At 38.6% G+C, this 19245-nt stretch overlaps 1 protein-coding gene across 1 annotated transcript in view; it reads left to right on the forward strand.

Moving 5' to 3' along the window:
* The window catches only part of LOC139442248 (equilibrative nucleoside transporter 3-like), a 29941-nt gene extending 11538 nt beyond the window's left edge, over positions 1-18403 (forward strand). The window contains exons 3-14 of the mRNA XM_071223036.1: positions 2402-2483; positions 3180-3340; positions 4268-4362; positions 5351-5401; positions 6895-6980; positions 9733-9879; positions 11153-11183; positions 11483-11574; positions 12238-12352; positions 13999-14084; positions 14974-15173; positions 15684-18403. Coding sequence (XP_071079137.1) covers positions 2402-2483; positions 3180-3340; positions 4268-4362; positions 5351-5401; positions 6895-6980; positions 9733-9879; positions 11153-11183; positions 11483-11574; positions 12238-12352; positions 13999-14084; positions 14974-15173; positions 15684-15795 — 1258 coding nt within the window. The 3' untranslated portion in view covers positions 15796-18403. The remainder of the gene's footprint in view (positions 1-2401; positions 2484-3179; positions 3341-4267; positions 4363-5350; positions 5402-6894; positions 6981-9732; positions 9880-11152; positions 11184-11482; positions 11575-12237; positions 12353-13998; positions 14085-14973; positions 15174-15683) is intronic.
* Positions 18404-19245: the final 842 nt, after the last annotated feature.

The raw sequence follows: 19245 nt of genomic DNA on the forward strand, positions 1-19245 counted from the left end.
CTCATTAGATGAAAAATGTCTGTGAAGAAATAACTCAGCAAGTCAGTCACAATGGCGTAATACATTTGTTAATGTTGTTAATGAACCTGTGGCGATTTTTGTCATCATTGATCAACTGGTCGATCATTTAAAGGTGATTCAGGATGTGTAAAATTGAAACTAAGGTAAATTCATAGATTGCTGTAGACTGTCACTGTCAGCCTAGACATGGATCAAGTCGATACTTCAATGGTTTGGATGTGCATTTATTTGTTTTGTTCACTATATGAACCATCGTAGCAAGGATAAGCTGAAGGTGACATTTGTTTTATATTTTACTCTGCTGATTCCAAAAGCCACAATCATAAGATTAAATAGTTTAGATTTGACAAAAGTCTTCTCCATCCAAATTATCGGACAGATCAATCATGCCCCTGGCTACCTTTTTAGGGTAGCTTTTTCTTTTTCAAAAAATCAAAATGGCCACCACAACAGCCCTTTTCAGTAAAGAATACACCCTTCACACCAATTTCTTCTCCCACATAATCATTGGACATATGCTTTAAAATGTTTGGAGGATATTCATAGTGACTTCCTTGACAATGAAGTTTGATTTTAATTATGAAAGGCCAAATTGGCCATCAGGCGTTGGCAGATAGACAGGTGTGATTGATATAGGGTGTGTGAAATCAGGTGAATATTACGGGTTTATCTTCCTCTATCTCACTGTGCTTGTAATAGTTTACATACTTCCTTACTCCTACACATGTGTTTTTTATCTTTCTGGCATATGATTGGCTGACTTCAAAGGTAAAAGTCAGTACTACCTAAGTTAGCACCGCCTTTGTGGTGGAGTGGGTAGATTGCCTGTTTGAACTGTGGAAGGTCAGTGTTTTTATCCCCTGCCCACGTCAAACCAAAAGACGTTTCAAGGTGGTACTTACTGTTACTCTGCTTGGAACTCGACAGTGAAGAGATAAAGCAAAGATTAGCTGACAGATATAATGTGTCTGAGTGGGTAGGCAAAACTGCAGCATGGTATATCAGCTAGCACTATAAAGGCAACATAAATCCAGACTAGTTCAAGCAGCCACACACACCTGTGCATGCACATCACTATAGAAGGAAATATTCTTGAACACAATGTTCAACCCTGTTTCACATATATCACATTTAAGATAATATATTCACCAGACTATGTATATGTGACCTCCTAAACATGGTCTACAGTAGGAAATACTGTGGTTGACCTTTGTCAAAGGTCAAGGTCACCAGAATTATAAAGGGAAACACTCATGAACAATCTTTGCAAGACTTATTGTGATTGTTTTATGTTTCATAATGTATGACTTTCAACATGATGTGTTGCAAATATACAGGAATTCAATAACCAGCCATTTAGAAAATAAACTGTCACAATGATGTACTCTCTCCTACCCAGAGTTCCATGCGCCCAGCATAGTACCTCTGCCACTGGCAAGCACCATGTGACAATTAGTCACATCTTACAAAGCTAGTCCATTCAAGATATTGCATAGATTTTTCATGTGTTTCATTTCTGACAAGTCTACATATCTAGATAAACATATGTCATAGAATGGTTAACTTTCATTTAAGAAAATATCCTAAATCGTGAAAAACTATTTCCATTTGCGTAGTTATCCTATGTTTACATTGGCTGTACAGCTCCACGTGCTGTCATCGAAGCCCTACAGAGGACTAGCGATACGGTCACTTTGATGTGTAAATATGTATTGTGATGCAACTCACTGTCGCAGTTGTAGTAAGATATTTTTATAATTATGCAAAAGAAGATGTAAAGCGCCCCCAAATACTTGCATTAGTCCGTTCCATTCTGATTCCTGAAAAAGGTGTTTGTTTACAAACAAGAGAAGAGTCTGACCACGTGGCCTGTGGCAGTGGTGCTATGCTAAGTCACCACTGCGCCGGAGTGTGAATGATGTAACCATGTGTGTCAACACTTGTCCTCATGTCGGTGAAAGCAACATAAGAGGCTGATGCTAGTTTACGTGATTTGTGATCTGCTTTCATCGTAGGTCTTCATCAAGCAGAGGTGTGGTAGAACTTGGCCACAGACACTTTCACCTTTAAGTTTAACAATACTTAGAGGTCCCTGAGCATTTTCTGTCAACAGTTTCTTCCAGTCATAAGTACTGAAAGCACCAAGTGTCACTTGTTTGCAAACAGATCCGCATCTGTTCCACATTGCACTGGTTGTACTGCCAATATTACTGAGACAAATACCTTACAAACAGCATTTTGATTAGACTCTCGATCTCTGCTTCTGTCAAAGCACCAGCCACACAATGCCCGCCACACAAACAAACATCTTCTGAACATTAAGTATGAGATGATGGCAGTGAAATAATAAATAGATGCAAATATTTTATTTTAATTTCAGATATTTTGCTGTCTATTTCATCTTCCTGTTCTTGGGGATAGCATCGTTGCTGCCATGGAATTTTTTCATCACAGCAAAAACGGTATGAATAATTTTCTCAGCATTTATGCTTTCTGCTAGGCTGGATGCTAACATTTTTTACTGACATGCATTTGTCCAACATCTGAAAGGCCAATGTGTAGCAGAATATGCTTCTCCTAGCAACTGTCATGGTTGTAATAGTTCACAACATCATAAAAATGACCTAATGCCATTTGTCTCCAGCAAAATCATTGCCCATACCAGGAGATGTCCTAATTCTCCCTTTGACTATATGTAGTTGATATTGTCTGCTTTGGGCATGAACAGTAACCATAAAAACAGTGATATATGATGATTGATCTTTTGAATGGAGTACTTGTTTAATTAAGTCTTAAAATGATAGGATGTTTTGTCTCAAGATTCCTTTACAACTGTTGCCTGAACACATAATAAATGTACATATCACTGGACTACATTAAACTAACTATTGAACTTACTTGTAAATATGCCAGTACAAGTTGAGGAATACCACCTCAATTGTGGCAGTACTGCTGTAGTTTGATTCCCACCGTCCTCTTCCATGTCCTTCCAGTACAAGTTGAGGAATAACCCATCAATTGTGTCAGTACTGTTGAAGTATGACTCCTACCGTCATCTTCCAAGTACTTCCAGTACAAGTTGAGGAATAACCCCTCAATTATGGCAGTACTGCTGTAGTGTAACATCCCAATATTCACTTCTACCTTCTTCATCCCAGTACTTTCAGTACAAGCTGAGGAACACCACAGCGCCAGAATCAAGTTACAACGACCCGGCCACCATGACAGACCTGCAGCTGCTTCTACTCAGCTATCTTGAGATATCCTCCACCATATCCAACTTAGTCTGCGTGTGTTTTACAGTCATGCTTGTTAGATTGTGAGTAACAGGATAGGTGAAACAGTTGGATATTTATTAAGTTAGTGTGTTTTCTGGTTGTCAGACCAGTAGGGCTGGCTATCAATATAGATCACAGAGATTGATAATCGCTAACTAAATATTGATTGATTATCGATAAATATCGGAGAAGGAACTTTAAGCAAATATGTAGAAATCAACAGATTTCACACCGTGACTCATTTTTGCATGGATTACTTTGTGAACATTTGAGATATAACAAAAACAATTGCTTTCCATCTTTGACAATGACAAGTCTGTTTCGGTTCATCTAAACCTTATTTCATCACAACAGTTTATGTGAGTTCATATCAATGACAACAGTTTCATATCGGTAATCGTTAACATTTCTTCCCATTGACGATAATTCCAAGTATTGATCTTTTTAGCCAGCCGTACAAACCAGTGATAAACCATTAGGGTCATTCCCAGTGCCACAAAGCTGTTCATTAATGACAAACACTAATCCGTGCTATCTTGACTCCTCTTCCCGAGGCAAGAGCGTTAATTGACTATAAAAGTCCAGTTTCCACCCTTGCCGAACTATCCTGGAATGGCTATTACGAGTTCTTTCTATGTTCCTCCTATTGACCAATCAGATTCCATCTCTCATATCAGTTGCATTTGCGTCAAGCAAACGGGCGGTGCCCAGTCAAGACGATCTGCTCGATAATCAACATCTATATTGTAATAAAACGGGTCTTACCCAGCGAACTCAATCAACTCAAATTGAGCACCTTGATTAAACTTGACTTTATGGTCAGTTAACTCCCTTGCCTCGGGAAGATGATCCATACTGGGAAGTTAAACATGTCACACGCTGGGACAGAGCTTGCTTTGTGATGTGCCATCCAATGCTAACATGTATTGAAAAAATCTGATGTTACGATCATATTGAATATGTTGCAGTATATCCCTCAAGAAGAGAGTGGTACTGTCCCTGGCTCTGATCATCCTGGTGTTTGCTGCTACCACAATCCTGGTCAACATCAACAGTGATGAATGTATGTACCTACTGCATGACAGTGCACAATGTAACCAAACTCCAACATCCACTCTAGTCCAAAATTCGATATTCATAGGCACAGTATAGTTTGATGCTGTTGGAATTCCTGATAACCGATATTTTGTTGTGATGAGAGTTGCCTTTGTTCATCTGTATGGCTTGCATCTATTGTAACACTTAGCATATATAGAGGATATTATGTTTTGTTCGTGTCATACTGTTTACGACAAAAATGTCTGAATACCGGAATTTAGGCACGAGTGTCGTAAACATAGTAGGACATGAAGACGAATATAAGATTCTATTTATTACCGAAGGGGATGTCTACATACAGAGACGAATTTTAGTGTTTACCTATGAGGACAGCAAGTCGCAACAGCAGCGGAACCACAATTTGTCAATGACATCAACAGTCTTGTTATGACGTCGTTTCTAGTGTGACGTGATATGACCCTAGGGCACATATGATTTTTATGAACCTTGATATGTTTGCCCACATAGGTAATAAATAGGTATAAGATTGGCAGGTCAAGGATTGTTGTGGCTCTGGCAATAGTTAAACAAACAGACATCCACCCACTTTCATTAAATGTTAGGAAACATATACACTTATCGGACATAGAGAAACATTTCCATTTAATTTCAGTGTCTTTTTACTTTTTTGGGTTATTTTCAAAACCCAAACTGAAGTGCTAAAATTAAAGATTATGTGAAATGCAAAATTCAGCCACAATTGGCATTTTTAAAGTATGTATTTTGATGGATGCACATCTTCAAAATGAAAACTTTGATCAAACATGGTATACTGAAATATTTTGAATACACTTATTCAAATTTCTGTAATATTTGTCAAAATAGCCACAAACATAAAGTTAAGTTGTTCTGGATACTTAGGCATGTGATAAATAACTACAACAGCTTTCTTACTTTCACCAATGACTTTGCGGTACAATAACACATTTATGAATATTCTCTTGTGTTTTCAGGGCAGACAGCTTTCTTTGGATTGACAATGGCGTCAGCAGCCATTATTAATGGTAATATATTTCTGAATTCAATTTGTCCACATGATATACTGAGGTTATCATATCTGTTGTTATCACGAGTGTACTTAGAACTCAACACCCACATTAGCATTGACGGACACCCTTTTGTTGTCTAATGATAAGGGGCGGTGGGGTAGCCTAATAGTTAAGGGGTTCGCTGATCACGCTGAAGTCCCGGGTTCACTTCCCCACTTGGACACAATGTGTGAAGCCCATTTCTGGTGTTCCCTGACGTGATATTGCTTGAATATTGCTAAAAGTGGCATAAACCATACTCCCTCACTATCAACTGATTACCAGATAATCCATAAATTAACATTTACCAGAATAGGTCCCCATACCCCCATGCTTGTGTTAGGAGCTGACTAAACCCAATGAGTGAGTGTGTTGGGTTTAACGCTGCTTTTAACAGTATTCCAGTTATATCGCAGTGTGTCAGCTCAATGTGGGAGGAAAGCCCAAAGTGATGCAGGTCTCAGACGTTTACCAATTAGGTGAAAACCACGAGCACGGGTATGGTGCTGACAAACCTAGAAATAAAATCAGGGCGAACCGGGGTTCGAACCCACAATCATAGGTTTCTGGCGTGCCCAAGGGACGCAACTCTGCATAGTGAATCGCGCCACCTTAGACGACTTGGCACTCATGCTCCCGACTAAACCTAGGATTGTCTGGTCACAATGTGTGAACTTGTTGATACGTCAGTACTGTATATCTATCTGTCACATGCTAAGGCTATCAATCATCTTTATACCTGGGCCTGATATTTTTTGCAGGCTGTTATGATATAGATGCACTATTGCTGGTTGGTGTTTAACAACTTCCACTCACTCACTCACTCACTCACTCACTCACTCACTCACTCACTCAATCATAAGTACATGTGTCAGCAATGAGAAGCAGTGATGTTGCTTAGCAACACTGTCCCTTTGTGATGTTTTACTTGATATGCCTGTGAATGTTACGAATATCCTTTTCCTTGCTAATGATGTGAATACTGAATCTTGTTAAAAATGATGTGATGATATGGTTGATATTGAAAGTCAGCCTCTTGACAGAATTTCAACTGTCTACCTTTTATATTATTGCTGGCCTAAATTGAATGCACAATGAAACAATGGACGTGGAATCATGAAGACCCTTTTGGGCCCACGGGGAATGCCTAATTTTGCATTTCAAAAAACACTAGAAATGTTGTCATGAAAGTTATTGGACATGTTGATATGCCTGACAGCTGCTTGTTATTTGACCAACAAGTGTTGGACTTATGACATGATCAAGTACAGTTATCTTTGCTAAGAAAAGGTTTTCATTTGATGTTTATACATTTCCTGACAAAATGAGCTTGGTCAGGGACTAGTTCAGAAAATGCTTCTAAAACAAATTCTGATGATGCTTCACATGATCATGTATGATATCTTCATGCAAGTTGTTGACAGATGACCCCAGTGGTTGAGTGCATGATGTTTTTTTGTGTGGAACAGGTGCAACAGCTGTGATGACAGGGTCCGTGTTTGGGCTGGTGTGTCGATTTCCCCCCATGTACACTCAGTCAGTTATGACAGGACAGGTGAATATTCTGCTGCTCATCTCAATCTAAGCTTCCAGATATCTTATGTAATGGCATGTTGTCCATGTGGTTATCCATCTGTTTTCCAGAAGAAGTAGAATCATTATCCTGCTGTGAAAAATAGGGGGGATATAGCCATCAGCATGTCTGTCTGTCCATTCAACAGCTGTCCGTTTTCCGTTTCCGGACCAAAACCGTAAAATATTTCTTGTTGAAACTTTCTATATAGATCAATCTAGTGGGTAACTGGTGCCTTTTGATCATTTTGGATTTTATTTTTTTTAATTTTTTTTTATGATTTTGTGATGACAAGTTGGACTCTACTGAAAATGAAGGTAGTGCTTATTTACGGAGTAGGACTCCAAAACTGTTGAATATGTCTTGCTATACAGATTAGTCTAGTGGTGAACTGTTACCTTTTGATGATTTGATATTTTTTTAAAAACTGAACAGAATGATTTCTTTCTTCACTGAACTGAAGGTATCCAATTGCAATGAATGAAGTGTGGTATAAGTAAACAAACTCCATTTCAGAACTGAACCATACCGGAGAGTGTGTCATCGCCTGGTGACTGTTGTTTATATTTCCTAACTTTTATTTGAAGCTAACAAATGTGGGACATTTCACTAAAACAACATTACCCCCCCCCCCCCTCTGCCCCTGCCCCCATGGTGTGCCATGTCAGTGTCATCTATTACTGGTACCTTGTTGATGAGGGCTGGAAGTTAGTGACAGTGAGGTTAGTGTAAACATTCTGAGCCTGCTCTTGTAGTCAGTCGCCTGAGATAACTGTATAAGTGATTTATCTAGAGTTACTATATTTTAGACATCTATTTTGAAACCTCCTGGGCCCTGTTCCACAGAGCGATATTAGCGCTAAGGTAATCGTAACTCCCATACTTTAGCATAGGCTTATGATGATTGTAGCGCTAAGATCACTCTGTGGATGATAAAATGAAATTCCGAATGTGACAAATGTGTTATATTTGGGATAACGATTTCTTAGTAAAGTACGCTAACAGATTCTTGTACTTTTTGGGGTTGAGTCCCATTATTGAAGTAAATTCTGAATGGACGATCCTTTAAATTGTGTTTCCAAAACTAACCACTGAATTTCAAACCACTTATAAGATGGCCACGTTTATTTTTCATTTTGAGACTTGATTTTCTGTAAGTGTGTGGAATACCCTACAGTGCTGTGTTGGTGTGTCACCAGGAATGTGGAGGTTGTACCCTGCTAGGACGTATCATTATGAAGTATTCATGCTGGGTTTCTTTTTGGTATCGAAACTTTTTGTTACTTGTGTTTCCATATTCTTGAAAGTTGATGGTTGATGTCCTTTGTAATCTAATGTTGCAAATATTGAAGAAAACATCAGGTGAGCTACAGAAACTTGTGGCTCTACTCTTCGGACAAACTGTTTCTATAGTACCATGTTTCCACTGTGAATTTGTCCTTGCTGGGTTGACATGTAATACCTGTAAGATATGCATCAAGTAGAAATGACAGCTATCATGAACTGTGTAAATATAATCTGTTTGATATGTTATTGAAGTACTAGGCGACATGTTTACACATCTGACATAAGTGTTCCTGATTAAATGTGTTTCTGTTCCTTTTTTGATTTTTTACTGCAATCAATATACGGGCTTACTGACCTGCCAGTCAGAAATGTCACTTACTCGCATTTCAACCAGAACTTGTTATAAAGACCCGTAAATCAAATGACAATTTGACACTGTATAAACATTCCAACTGATCAGTATAGTGGGTGACATTTCTGGTGAGACCCATATTTGCCAGAACTAGGTGGTTGTAGTTGAAATCCCAAATTCTTCCTAATACTTGTCAGCACGTTACCCATGCTCTTGTATTTACCAGTGTCAGTTTAAGCCTACCTCCCATCATCTTCCTGAGGGACGGGAGTTAACTGACTCTAAAAGTCCAGTTTCCATCCTTGCAAAACTAGGCTGGAAGCGATCGTGGCGGCATCCAGTCAAGACGATCTGATCAATGTTCAAGATATATATTGTCTTGCCTTGCGAAGTGCATCAAATCATGTGAGAAGCTTGATTAAAAACAAAACCTGCAAATCCTGTAAATCCTACAGTCCTACCGAAATTTGAACATTGAAATCCATGTTATTTATGAACTGGATGTTGATTGAGTTACGCTATTTTGATTGGACTATGCATCGATTCATTAGTCCAGCCAATATATAACTCCATAATTGCTGCCTAGTTCGGCAAAGGTGGAAACTGGACTTTTACTGTCAGTTATCGCCCTTGCCTAGGGAAGGTGTTCTCCCACTTACAGCAGACATGGCGTGATACAACAGGCTAGTTTAGTTTAAACATATTTTATTCATAAATGGAAAAGGATTAGGAACAAGTTATCCAACTTAGTACACCCTCTTGTTGGTATTTACAAACATTATTTACAAAAGTATAAAAGATGACAGGACAGTGAGGAATGATGAGAATATTAAGTAACAAATATAGAAGAAAAGAGATAAATTAGACAAAGCATTTGGTCTGATTGATGTAAGATTGCACTGCCTTGAATATATACATGTATATATTATAACTTATTGATAGGTCTGCACTTCCCTCCAACTAAACTTTCACTTTAATTGGTATACCTGTGTTTCTTTTAAGTATGCATGTTTATGTTAATATAAGTTGTTCTTTTTGATTAGTATATTATGGACAATGGACATTTAACCCATCTCACTTCCTATCTTCTTTCAGGCTGTTGGAGGTACGTTTGCTGCCCTGGCCAGCATCTTCTCCCTCCTTGGGTCAGGCACAGTTATAGAAAGTGCGTTTGGCTACTTCCTGACTGCCACAGCAATCTGTACGGTTGCCTTGCTGGCATATGCTCTCCTGTATTACTTTGTAAGTGAACATTTGTGTATTAGTATAATGTGCATCACTGGCAGTGAAATGAGGTCCTTGTTTGGGCATATGTGACCCAGTGGTAACGGTGATGTAAATTCGTTATTCAGAGTCTTAAAGGATAAAAAAGACTCATAGATATTGACTGATAATGTAAGCCGAATGCCTGACCCAATTTCCCGATTCTTTGGGCTGCCATTTTTTGTCAAGACCTCAGAGTAATTGTTTACCCAACTTATACACTGAAAGAAATATCTGAAACATTATTTGTTAACAATTGTATGATTCCAACTCATTTTCCATGAAAATTAGAGAACGGATGTAAAATATCTCTTACTGGGTTACATGTCCTTGAAAAAGAGATTCTTAAAAGAATTGTGGTTTGTCAGTGCCTCTGTTTCCTTATGGTTCGCTCAATAGGCTACTAGTGTAAAGGTTGTAGTTTTGATCCCACTGAAATAGACACAGTGATACACGTAACATTTGTTGTTTGATTTTACATCATTCCTCACATTTACTTACAGTCCCAACCAGGCTATAAATAGCATGGTATTTTGCGAGAGATTAATGTTTCACAGACGTTCAATGATTAGGCTGATCGGGTGTTGGGGCTTTAAGATAGAATTGTAATATTTATAATGTGGATTGTGTTCAAATGCAAAATGAATCTGTGGAACAGAGGGACTTCCTGCAGAATATTCCTTGCACAGCAGGACTTTCTATAGAATATCCCCGAGACACAGGTATATGCTGTCCTCACCAGATGATTATAAGCAGAAGTGCATCATTTGGTGCACAGTGGTTTTAGGCATCGTCAAGTCATGAATCCGAGTTGCTTCCCCTAGTTTCTGTGGATCAGGCATCATAAAATCGTAATGCAGAGTTACATCCCTTAGTTCCAGTGGTATATTTATCACAAAGTTTTGTTGCAGAGTTACATCCCTAAGTTCCAGTGGTATATTTATCACAAAGTTTTGTTGCAGAGTTACATCCCTTAGTTCCAGTGGTATATTTATCACAAAGTTTTGTTGCAGAGTTACATCCCTTAGTTCCAGTGGTATATTTATCACAAAGTTTTGTTGCAGAGTTACATCCCTTAGTTCCAGTGGTATATTTATCACAAAGTTTGGTTGCAGAGTTACATCCCTTAGTTCCAGTGGTATATTTATCACAAAGTTTTGTTGCAGAGTTGCATCTCTTATTAGTTGACGTAATTATTTTCACTCATTTGATACTTGTGAATACTAATTATAATGTCCTTCTCTGCTTTCAGGAGTTTTCAAAATATTATATAACAGAAACAGGTGATTATGTTATTTGCTTCTTCTGACAAAGAATTTATTTATGAAATTGACATGTTAATAGAAAAAGTAAATAAAGCTTGATATTAATAATTGATGCTATGTGCTTATGCTCCTTTAAGTTTAAGGATATGTATTTTTTAATGGTATGGCTCTATGTACAACATTGGGGCAAGCATAATAGGTTAACTTGGTTGAATATAATTTCATCTCTTACTTGAAAACATAGACTTTGATTTAGCCTCTCAAATGATATGAACCATTTAACCATGGTGACAGCTAGAGTATTTCTTGGTTTCCAGATGAGAATCACCTGAATGCCCAAGACAGCGAGGGACTAATGTCTACAGATCATCTAGGACATATAGAATTCTATACCACAATTGTTAAAAAGGTATGCTGTTTGACCAGACCAGATAAGATGTTGCCAGAATTTTCTAGACTAACAAAAATAAGAAAAGGGTAAACTAGAATAGAACTGTTTAATGATAGTTCTCAGAAAAAAACCAGTAAATTGGTGAATTGTCACCTTTAACTCACTGAAATTTTATACGTCAATGTGTCAATACATAATGTGTTTAACGTTAATAGTTGATTTACATCTTGCATTGCATTAAAACTAGAATGCTTAGGTAATTCAGGGAATACAATACTAGCCCGACCGTCTTGCATGCAACTTTTCAAATCTGACCATCTGTCAGCAAAATAGACTGTCTCGGACTGTCGAACAGGTGGTTATTGTAAACACTGCTCCAAGGGCCCCCAGTACACCATGCCTTGTCATGAGAGCTGACTGGGGATCAGGGGATTGGACTGAATGTGTGTTATTGTACCACAATGGCATGCTTCGCTGCTCATGCTTTCAGTCACTGGTTTGCCTTGACCAGATTCGGTTATTGACAGGCTGACGTGGTATTGCTGGAACTGACGTGGTATTGCTGGAAATTGCTGACTAGGACATTCAACGACTCTTGACTCAAAACAGTTAGGTGCTACAGTGAGGCTTTTCTTACACCAATTGATCCTTGTCGTGTACTGATGTGAATCTTTGTTCCAGATTTGGCGCCAAGGCATTGGCGTATGTGTGGTGTTCACAGTAACGCTGTCAGTATTTCCAGCAGTGTGTTCAACAATACGGTCAGGGGACTATCAACCGGGGGACCCCTGGTCAGGTAGGATGTACTGGACATTTCCATACATGTTGTACTGCCCGTGAAGATCCGGGGTAGAATAGGTCTTTAGCAACCCATCCTTGCAATAAAAGTGCCTATGCATGTCTTACGAGGCTACTAACAGGATTGATTGGTCAGGTTTGATGACTTGCTTGATACATGTATCCAAATTGCTTAGATTGAGGCTCATGATATCAGTCACTGGATTGTCTGGTCCAGTCTCGATTATTTCCCCAGGCAAATGACTGTTTTCAACATCTCTGTGTAAATGGGTAGCTGTAAGAATGCCAAATAGTAGAGCAAAAACACACTGAAAGCACACTGATCCTTTGACCTGTACAATAATGTCATACTTTGAGTACTTGGTGTGGAATCTTGTGCTTTATGTTAAAATGTACCTACTGGGGATACTGGGTTAGAATGTTCCCCAGGTCCTTAGAATAGGTTGACTGTGTGTCACAATACCCTAGCGTGGACTATGTGTCACCCTAGGTTGACTGTGTGTCACAGTACCCTAGCGTGGACTATGTGTCACCCTAGGTTGACTGTGTGTCACAGTACCCTAGCGTGGACTATGTGTCACCCTAGGTTGACTGTGTGTCACAGTACCCTAGCGTGGACTATGTGTCACCCTAGGTTGACTGTGTGTCACAGTACCCTAGGGTGGACTAATTGTCACCCTAGGTTGACTGTGTGTCACAGTACCCTAGCGTGGACTATGTGTCACCCTAGGTTGACTGTGTGTCACAGTACCCAAGCGTGGACTATGTGTCACCCTAGGTTGACTGTGTGTCACAGTACCCTAGCATGGACTATGTGTCACCCTAGGTTGACTGTGTGTCACAGTACCCTAGCGTGGACTATGTGTCACCCTAAGTTGACTGTGTGTCACAGTACCCTAGCGTGGACTATGTGTCACCCTAGGTTGACTGTGTGTCACAGTACCCTAGCGTGGACTATGTGTCACCCTAGGTTGACTGTGTGTCACAATACCCTAGCGTGGACTATGTGTCACCCTAGGTTGACTGTGTGTCACAGTACCCTAGCGTGGACTATGTGTCACCCTAGGTTGACTGTGTCACAGTACCCTAGCGTGGATCGTTGCTAAATTTTGCAAACGAAAATCAGGGCACATCAGGGCACATGTACGTTATGACATAAATTTCTGATGATACAATATGTAATTTGATTGTTAGGTTGTGATACAATACATCAAGGGTGGACATGTGACATTTATAAGCATAATCGATCAAATAACAGACACTAGGACTGGGAGGAGTCCAAATATATGCCCCGGGTACCCAACACCCTATTACCCATCACTACCCGGGTACCTGCTGTAGATATTGAGAGATAGGTACAAACTGTCCGATTTTGAAAAGCTTGACCGTAGCCGTATCAAAATGTATTAAGATTCACATGTAAAACAATCTGGTTATGCATACACTGAAGTTTACTGCATGAAGTTTTATCTTTATTCAAGCATGTGTCAATCGAAAAGTGGAGATACAATAGCTGTATTTTCTAGGTGTAGGATTAAACGTTTAAATGGTAGACCTATGACTGAGTAGAATGGAGATTTTCTAAAGCTCACATCTTCAATGTCTATAAGGATGAGACTAAACCAGACACATCAATGTTTTCAGATAAATACTTCATTCCGGTGGTATGCTACCTCTTTTTCAACCTGGGTGACTGGATCGGTCGTCCAATCTCAGGGTGGATACAACAGGTTGGTGGTGTGAATACTGAATCTACAGTAATTGCCTGTAGCATGTGAATACACAATCTGGATTTATTAGTGCATTATATTTTTTATCTTAATTATCCTGCATTACTCCTGAGTGCATTTACAAATGGTGTTGAAACACTCAAAGGATTCAAGAGCGTATGCTGAGACAGGTCTTGTCTCGGGGCTTGACAGCAGTAATGTGCTGATCAGTGACATCACCACTTCCGGGGTCACATGGGAACTGTGTGATAGGGTTAGCCACACAACCAGTTGGAACAACTTCTTCTTCAGCAAGACCTCTCACAAGCTCTTTCTCTCTGTCAAGAACAAGCAGTAAATGCATTTAGGAGTAATGCAGGATAAGTATACAAATATGACAAATATCTAGGATTTTACTAGTTTTTTCTCATGTTGGAAGGCAAATGTGTTATTGTATATAAATAACAAACCCTGCCCATCAGTTATTCATAAGTTACCTACCCACTTTCAGTCATTATAAATGTTGTAAAATAACGAAAAATAAGAGACAAATCGCGTGTTGATTCAGTTGAAATAGTGCTAACAACTACTGGAGAATTTACGAGAAAGTTATGATAAAATAGTCGGGCAGGTTGAGGAAAATTTCAGGCAGCCAGACAGAGAAGTTACCAGCCACGGGCAGGCAGGCAGGCAGTTACTTCACACACTTGGTCTAGCTAAGTGACTTGGTTGAGTATGTGTCATCATAATCAGAGAGCGCTGGATGTTCCCCATAATATCAATCACTGGATTGTCTGTTTGAGACTTGATTATTTGCAGGCCATAATACATAACAACTAACAAACAAATCTTAATTGTCTTACAAGTAAGTCAGACGGATCTTTAAATGAGGATGTTTATTCTATTTCAGCCGAGCTATCGTCATCAGAACGTGTTGTTCATGCTGTGTCTGTTTCGAGTTGTTCTGGTGCCCCTGATTATGTTTTGTGACGCTCAACCAAGAAGCCTTCCAGTGTGGTTCAACAATGATGCATTCCCTATCGCCTTTATTATCATCCTTGGCATCACCAACGGCTACTTCGGAACACTGAACATGATGTATGCTCCACAGTAAGTCATGGAAGTGAATAGTCCTAATGATTCAGGGTCAGGCATGGCACGGGTAACGTCTTCAAGCGTCTGTGAAGAGTTGTGTCCCTTGTTACATGATCCAATGGTTCGAGTCCCATATTTGCATTAATTAGTTCTGATCCTTGGCCTGTCAGCACCATACCTGGACTCATGAGTTTGACCATCGTGTTAAATATCTACAACTTGCATCAAGTTTTAATTTTTCTCCCAAATTGGGAAAGCAGAACTATACAACATTTCAACTCACCCACTCACTAAATTTTCCTGTTGATGTAATTGTTGTTTTTATGTATAGTCTTGTAAAGCCCTAATTCAAGTCAAAGTTCTTATTATCAACATATCGCTATGCCTGTTTATGATGCCAACTATTTGCCCTGAACACTATCATGGTAGGTAAATGTGGAGGTTGAGATAAGGTAACAAGGATTGAGTGAAGTCAGTTGCCCTGTTTCCCTGATGTCTGGCCTCACTGTTCATGTTGTGTTTCAGGCGGGTGCCACTGGGCCAGGCCGAGGGAGCAGGAGTGTTGATGTCACTGATGCTGACTCTAGGATTAGCACTTGGATCCGGGCTGTCTATCTTACTGATAAAGTTGTTGTGATCTAACACTGTACTCAGACATGCAATCTCAGTGTTTCATCTCCATGGAATAAATACTATAAAAAAAACACTCTGTAAGGCTAAAAAAAGAATGACTTGGTTCTCTGGCACCACTTGCATCATCATAAAGTCTGCACCACGTTTTGTTTTTATTTTCATTTTCCAAAAAAATTAAACAATCCTAATACTTAAAACAATGCTTTCCAATATAGCATGCAGTTACTTCCCTTGACATGTCTGCAATAGGAGTTTGTATTCTTGTTCTTATATGTAGGCCCAGGTTGATGGTACACAACTGTTTTTTGGTTAACACTAGTTTGAACAAGCAAAAAAAAACCATCGCCCGCCCGCACCCTTTTTTCAAAAGTCATTGTGGGAGAACCAATTCTTTTATATTTTTAAGCCTAACTGATCATGTTCCTCTTTATCACACTGTGAATTTTGAGAAACACTCTTTTTTCTGTGAACATTTTAACAGAACTGGTTGTTTTGATAGTTATTGAAAATCTGCTAAACTCATTTATCTGCAAATTGGTGCGGTGATGTAGCCTTGTGATGAAAGTGTTAGCTCATCACTGAAGGATGGGTTCTGTTCTCCACATGGGTACAATGTGTGAAGACCATTTTTAGTTTCCATGCACCATGATATTGCTTGTACCCTCACTCAGATCTGTAACATCATATATAGTGACCAAGTGGATTACAAATTTACAATGAATTGCTTCAATCAACCAACCGATCAGCATGGGTGATGATTTTGTTGCGACTAGATAGTATATTTGTAAGCAATATGCATTTACTGACTCAGAAAATCATCTAGCATCCCTTGTACACAATAATGGAGACTTTACTTCCATATCTGGGTCAAACGGACTTAAAATTCAATGTTTTAACTTTGATTCACTTAGCAGTGTGTGGTTAGGTAATACCCAACACTGAGCTGTGTGCCAAACAGGTTTGATTTTGATGTAAAAACATCTGGACTCATTTTGTATATTTGTTCTGATGCACATAGTAATTTCAACAATTTTGTGCAATAAGATGTACATAGAAGGTATACATTGGTTTCATATGCACCATCGTACTCTCATTGACTGCTGTTTTATATTTCCATGTTTCTCATTTCCTCACCAAACATATGCTCTGTTGACCTGAAATTTAAAAAAAATAATTGTGTTCTACAAAACCTGACTTACAAATAATTACATGTTACTTAGTGATGGACAAAGGTTGATACACAAAATTGATAAATGAAAGTCGAAAGTTACAGAAGTCCAAAGTACCGGTAATGCCATACTTAATGTATTAAGTGCCATGCTCCAATAGGCACCTCTTGAGTAACTTCTTCTCCAATCTGAAAGTAATCATTATAAACACCCGTACTAAGTTTGAAAAATGTTCATGACAGTATGTATTTTTGTGTATTTTACAGATTGTTTTACAGAAAACAGCAGCGTAGAAGGGATATATATTTGCCTAGTAACTGTCATCTAAAAAGTTTCAGTTGCATTGAAATTTGAATTAAGTTTGTTCCATACTAAATTCCAACTTCTGTATGGTTTCAACTAACGCCCCCTTTATTGAAGTTTGATAAGTGCCAGGTTGCTTACTATGGCATGTATGGTAAGAGATATCTGTAAATATCTGTTTCTGTCTTTTGACTTTCAGTGCTTTACATGGGACATGTCTCGGATGTAGTATGGTTTGGACAGATGCCAGTTGGATTCCAGTTATGTAATTCAATCAGTCAATTGTTTTCTGTAGCACCCCTGTGGCCGAGTGTGTGTAAATGTGGGGGCACAAGAGACCCCGGGATGGCGCCCCATGTTGTTATGGAACATCCAAGGCTCCTTCACTTGTTCTGTGAATCACTAGTATGAATTACATACTGCTGATCCCATACATCACTGCTGCACAGGACTTGACCCGGTGGTTCAGTTTCTGGTAAGGAAAGTTAGAAGGATATACAACATATCCAGGCTACAGAATTGGTTCAAAGAGGTTTTCATATTTTTAGTTTTAACTGGTGATCTGTGTTCTGTTATATTTTCTGAGAAAAGAAATAAAACTCTTTTTCCAAATAGTTCTGAAAACTCTTTGACCTGTGTTTGGTAATCCATGTACATATTGACTGTGATTTTTATTTCAAGTTTGGCCAGATCAGTTTTAAAAATTCCATTTTATGGACTTTCTTATTCAAGAGGCACGAAAAGAGATGATAATAAGAGGATATTATAAAGTAGTATTGGTCGATTTTAAGTTATTTTTGTAAAACATAACCTGTCAAATATATATTTTAACAAAATGACACCAACGTCTTTCAGAAGAGGAAAACTTCAATCAACACATTATTTCAGTTTAAAAAAAAATTAGGATAAGGTCGCCCATAAAACAGGCAATTTAATTTGGTCTGTCCTTACAGTGAATAATTATGTAATCACCTGTGAATTGAATCCAAATAAGAGGGGCATGAGTAGACATTATCACAATATAGTTTAGCAACAGTATCTGTTGACAATATGAACAAACTGTATATATATATAGTTTCAAGGTGAAGAAATAATGTTCATAGGATGTCTCATGAATCTTATTTATGTAAATTATATGTTTGTAACCAAAACCTATTTTCATAAATAAACAATCTCTTTCATATTTGATTTGGTTTGATCTTGTGTGTGGTAATTACTTCTCACTGTTTATGATGCATGCATTTGTCCTTTCAAGACCTCATGTTGAGTGATGTTGCCCTCTCGGAGGAGGTTCAGCTCAGCTTCATCGGTTTACTTTTACATAAATGTTCTTCATTTCCAAGTACATTTTCCACAGAGTTTGGTGAGTTGACATGTGCAGCAGATTATTACATTGACAAATAACGCAGATGAATAATGAAGACAGGATTTTGTTTTTTTCTGTGTTTCAATGTTAGTGTCACAGATTGTGGTTTTCATAAACAACTCTGAAGTCATACATGTTACTGCATATATCACAATTCAAACTTCAGCCTACCAAGAAATTGTACACAGCTCCTAAATCCAGCATGATCCAAAAAAAACAAAAACATGAGGATCCACCACAGTTCCTTACATTGAGGCAAAAATAACGTTACTCATCATTTAAGGTTCATAACCAGATTTTGGGTGTTGGAAGTAACTCATTTACTGCACACATGAACACTTGCTGAGCGATGACATTGCAAAAATTACATCAGTAGACGTCTCCATGATGAAGACTAACATGAAAAGTGCCAAAGGTCAAGGTCATTAGAACTCAATATCTTGTGTGTTCATCATTTGTGTCAATGTCTGTCTGGCTATTGAACGACATGAGATTATAGGGATCACACAGTTAGCTCACTAGGCCCGTAGTGCATCTACAAGCTGGATGCTGCTGTTGTTCCATAGGTGTTCCATATCAGGCTCTGGCAGATTGGTGGACTTTGACAATGTTGTTG

This window comes from Haliotis cracherodii, unplaced genomic scaffold, assembly GCF_022045235.1.
Source record: "Haliotis cracherodii isolate W230 unplaced genomic scaffold, xgHalCrac1.p SCAF_5, whole genome shotgun sequence".
In the NCBI taxonomy this organism is placed as follows: Eukaryota; Metazoa; Mollusca; class Gastropoda; order Lepetellida; family Haliotidae; genus Haliotis; species Haliotis cracherodii.